Here is a 4,675-nt window from a genome sequence, read left to right as displayed (position 1 = left end):
GATGGTGAAAATGATTGGAGAGGTGGTGCTGGTTTAACTATTAAGAGTAAGCCATGATAGGTTCGTCTCCAGGAAGGAGAATGGATTTGGAAATTGAAAATGAGGAAATGATAGATTTTCTATGATAAAACAAGAGAGACTGATGGGTTTGTGTCCGGATCTATGGTAAGAAAGAAATGGTCAAAATGTGATATTACTTTCCAATGGTTGATGTGACAATTTTTGACTATTTGTCAATAAAACCGGGGAAAAGAGGTGAAGAAGGCTAAATAAACAGGTTCCCGACTATTAAGCCAAAAAAACAATTAAATCGCTAAATGGGTAAACCCTAAAAACATTATAGGGGTTATATGTCATCTTCCCTTTAAAAAACCATCATTTTTAGAAATGGTTTTGAAAATAGCCCCAAATGAGAAAGAAAATAAAAAGAATATTCTGAAATTTATAAAATCTTCAAGGATGAGTTGATTCAACACCAAAGCACAAGCTTGGCTCAAAAAATGCTCATAGGGTGTACCAAGATAACAATATTTATTCTATGCTCAAAAAATGTATAAGATTTACATGACAAGTTGATAGTATTTTGACTAGTAGAAAGAGATGAAGTTAAGAAGAGAGATTCTGGTTGTAACCAGGTGCCTCGACATTGATTCCAACTGAGAGTTGATGCCGTCGACAGTAGCCTCAAATTCCTCTAGTCTCTTTCGTACGGTTTGGATGAATTCCAGTTTGTTACTTGTCCTGTATCTGAATAGCGCAGCATCAAGGTGTTGAAACTCATTTATATTAGTGTCAGCTTTTTCTTCTGGTACCACTTTACTTTTGGATATATATCTTGAGACTGCTGTCCATCTGCTTCTCAATCTTGTCTTCGAAAGTGGAATAGCCAAGAATTTCAACAACAATTGCACAATAACAGCGGTGAATGCTTTAACTTCTCTGAACACTCGGATCACCGATATCAGATGGTTGTTTTCAAAATCTACCAAGGGATAGTTGCCAATCATGTCATCCAATTGATTCAGACTAGCTACAGACGTTCTAATGTCTCTTCTCAGTTTCTTTCTGAAGGCAGTGTTATTGTCGATGATGCTGTCGATGCTGGGACCACCATTTCTCCTTAGATCACACCCAAGATCCCTCACATGTTGTTTTGTCTGCAACATGAGATCAGATATATTGCTGAAAATATCCATGAAAATAACAGATACATCAAGTAACTCATCCGTCCATCTCATGTTCTGATTGCTGGAATCTAACGAAGTTTTGGAAGGACATGTTTTGACAAGTTCATCCAAACATTCATACAACTCCGTCAGTTGAAACACGCCGCTGCAAATGATTTCTGCAGTTGGATTCGATAACGATGATGTGGACTCCCATGTTTTGACTTTATTCAGCACTTTCTCTATTCTGTAGGTGCATGGATGTGATCTGCATGGCAAAGTAATGGATCGGAAATCTTTCCTGGATGATGGTTTTGGAGAAAACCCCATTTGATTGTTTGGTAGTAATCTTTTTGAAGAGGGGAAATACAATTTTTAGTGATACCAACTACCAGCCTTACTCTTTGGAATTTATACGAAGTTAAAAGCCCCATAATGATGGAATGAAAGCACTCCACATATCATGCACTTGAATGGAAAATAATTTAGGTGCATGAAAATGTGGGACAACAGACGTGGAGCCATTGCTATCTCTCGGTTTTCATCCCCTTGCAATTTCTCGGTGATACGTGGCAACCCACTATTTCTTTGATTTGAATCAGAACCAGGTGGAGGATGCCTGTGAGATGAGACAGTTTAGCGCATCTTGGGAAAATGCGAAATATGGATATCCATGTGAGAGCTAATTAAGATTGGATGAAACACTTTTCTAATCTCGAACAAAAAGAAACAAGAACGTTGAACGTGATTGTTTTCTATGAGAAAAACTAACGAGCATGGTGTGGTAAGTATGGGCATCTATCAACTTTGAATATTCTAGAGATTGCCAAAACTCTACGCACCATGTTTACCGGAAGGGTTTACGTGTAGTGACAATGAGAATCCACCAAACGGTGTTCCAGCTATGGTTTTGTTTCCATGCACTTATCCAAAATTTATAATCCTTTATGTTTGTACTAAAATACCCTTCCCACACAAAAGATTAGCAACATTAAACTACTTTAATCTCGAGTAAACCTAATTACCCTAATTCTTCCTTATCACAGCTATGGAACTGTCGACTAAACATTGTGCTTATTTTCTTCATGGCTATATCTCTTATCATTTAGATTCAAAGAATCGTATCAAATTATGGCATTAAAGTTCCTATTAAACACTACTAAAAAGAATCGTATCAAATTATGGCATTAAAGTTCCTATTAAACACTACTACACAAGTCATTTAATAGTGGAGTAATTTTTATTTTTTTGATGCGATCCTTCTAAAAATCAACTTATTAAATATCTACAGCATCAAAAAACAAAAGAACCGTATCCTAAAATAGCTTTATTAGTGTGGTTTCACAAAATCGCACCATTAAAGCATTTTTTAAGGCGTTTCCTAAGACCGCACCAAAAAATAAGTTCAGAAACCGTCCCAAAAAACAATTAAAACCGCCTCAAAAAATAATTCGCACTAAAAAACATTGAACGGCACCCAAAAATAATTTGCACTGAAAAACATTCAACTGCACCATTAATATTTCCTCTAAAAATTTTATTCGAATTTTTCATTCTTCACTAGATACCTCCAAATTTTGTTCAAAATTTCCATCTTCAAGCATGCTACAAGATGGTTTATCCTTCGAATTTTCATTTACCTCCTATATTTTTGTTTTCTCCTTCTATATTTTCATTTCCCTCTAAAATATGTGTGCCTTGCGTGTGCTTTTCCCACTTTTACAGACAACCAAGAAGCATATCTCTTTTACTCTTTCTTTTTTTTTTTTTCTGATTAACGTTTGGCTTGTTTAAGGTGAAATAAATTGGTTGATTGGAAATATGTAAGAGATGGTGGTGCTTCGATGGTTCTCAGTAAAGGCACAACATTTGTGGTCGGTGTTGACGGTGGTTAGTGGTGGAGATGGCATGTATGAAGACAAACTAATTTTTGTTCTTCTTCCTTTTTTTACTGATTTATGTTTGGCTTGTTTAAGGTGGAAAAGATGATGATAACTGGAGATGTTGGGTGTTCTTCGTGGCTGTAATGGTGGTTTCCGACAAAGGTATAGCAGATGGTAATGGTGTCAAATGTTGGTGGTTTATGCTAGGTTGTAAAGGAGGTCAATGTAGAGATGCTCGACGATGATTAATGGCGATAAAAATGGTGTGGCCTGGTGAATCTTGTGTTCTCAGCAACAAACACACGGTAGTGATGATGGTGGTTTAAGGGTAGTTCCAGAGGAATTTTTTTTTGTGCCATTTGCATTTTGTGGGGCGGTTTTCATCATTTTATGGTACGGTTTGTATTTTTCCTCTTCTATTTTTTGGTGCGATATTGACTATTTTTTGAGGTGGTTTTATAATCGCACTATTAAATGAGGGTATTTTTTGATGCGGTATTTGTTAGTGCGGCTCAATATCTACATCAAATAAATATTTTTTGATGCGATATTTGCCACGACGTGGTGGTTGGTCTGGTCGCGACTGTTTTGTTATGAAGCTGCCATGATGTAGCTAATGGGTGGCCACGACGTGGAGGTAAGATGGCTTTGAATTTGACTGTTGAATATTTGACCAGGTGCTCCAAACCCCCTTCTATATGATTCATTCCTTTGGCACTTAATCTTTTCCTTTGTTATAAGATCCATTCGTTTCTCAGATGATCTATTCCTTTATCACATACTACATGAACCTCAAGTGCTCCATTGAGTTCTGATTTCTCCATGTTTTCTGATTCCATTGGAATTAGAATTCAAGATTACATTCCATGGAGGTTGTGTAACATCCCAATTTTTAAGGCCAAAAATTTCATTTTTAATTGCGAGATTTATAGCATAGTTTACCAAACATTTTTAATGTCATATCAATTTATAAAAATCATAACAATGTGTCTGAAAACCATATCATCAAAAGTAATAAAAATCAGAGTACAATCCCAAAAATCTCCACGCGGAATCCATATGAGTGTGTATGTGATGCGCTGCTACACCGTCGGCTCCTTTCCCTTAGATGAACAGGTACCTGAAACCAAAACTGAAACTGTAAGCACAAAGCTTAGTGAGCCCCCCATCATACACATAAAATATAATGCATAATCGTCGCTATCTTTCAACCGGTAACTAGGAACTACCCTCCCCTTCGGTATCTTTCATCCGGTAAATGGGAGCTACCCTCCCCTTCGGTATCTTTCAACCGGTAATCGGGAGCTACCCTCCCCTTCAGTATCTTTCAACTAGTATTTAGGGACTATTCCACCCCTGCTATTACTAATACATATCAATCACAACAAGAATATCAAATACAATGATCATATCAAGCATAGTAATCATATTGCGCATCAATCCTAGATGATTATCACAAAGTCAACCATCTATACAACGCCCTTGCTGGTGGGTCGGCATTGTGGCCGTAGATCCACTCCTACTAGAAGTAAACTCACCTCCAAGTCGTGTATTGTCTGCATTGTTCTCGGTGTGAAAGTTGGCTCTCCTCGTCTCCTTAATCCCTACATAACAACCCCTCTAAGT

At 37.2% G+C, this 4,675-nt stretch overlaps 1 protein-coding gene across 1 annotated transcript; it reads right to left on the bottom strand.

The window, feature by feature from the left end:
* Nucleotides 1–587: 587 nt before the first annotated feature.
* LOC145040641 (uncharacterized) lies at nt 588–1,496 on the bottom strand. Its single transcript, XM_078988549.1, has one exon. It carries the CDS (start codon nt 1,494–1,496, stop codon nt 588–590), a length of 909 nt encoding a protein of 302 aa, XP_078844675.1.
* Between the last annotated feature and the right edge of the window lie 3,179 nt (nt 1,497–4,675).

Source organism: Lactuca saligna, chromosome 4 (genome assembly GCF_052625555.1).
Source record: "Lactuca saligna cultivar CGN05327 chromosome 4, ASM5262555v1, whole genome shotgun sequence".
NCBI lineage: Eukaryota > Viridiplantae > Streptophyta > Magnoliopsida > Asterales > Asteraceae > Lactuca > Lactuca saligna.
Note: the sequence above shows the minus strand (reverse complement) of the source record. Positions and strands in the feature narration are given on the sequence as shown.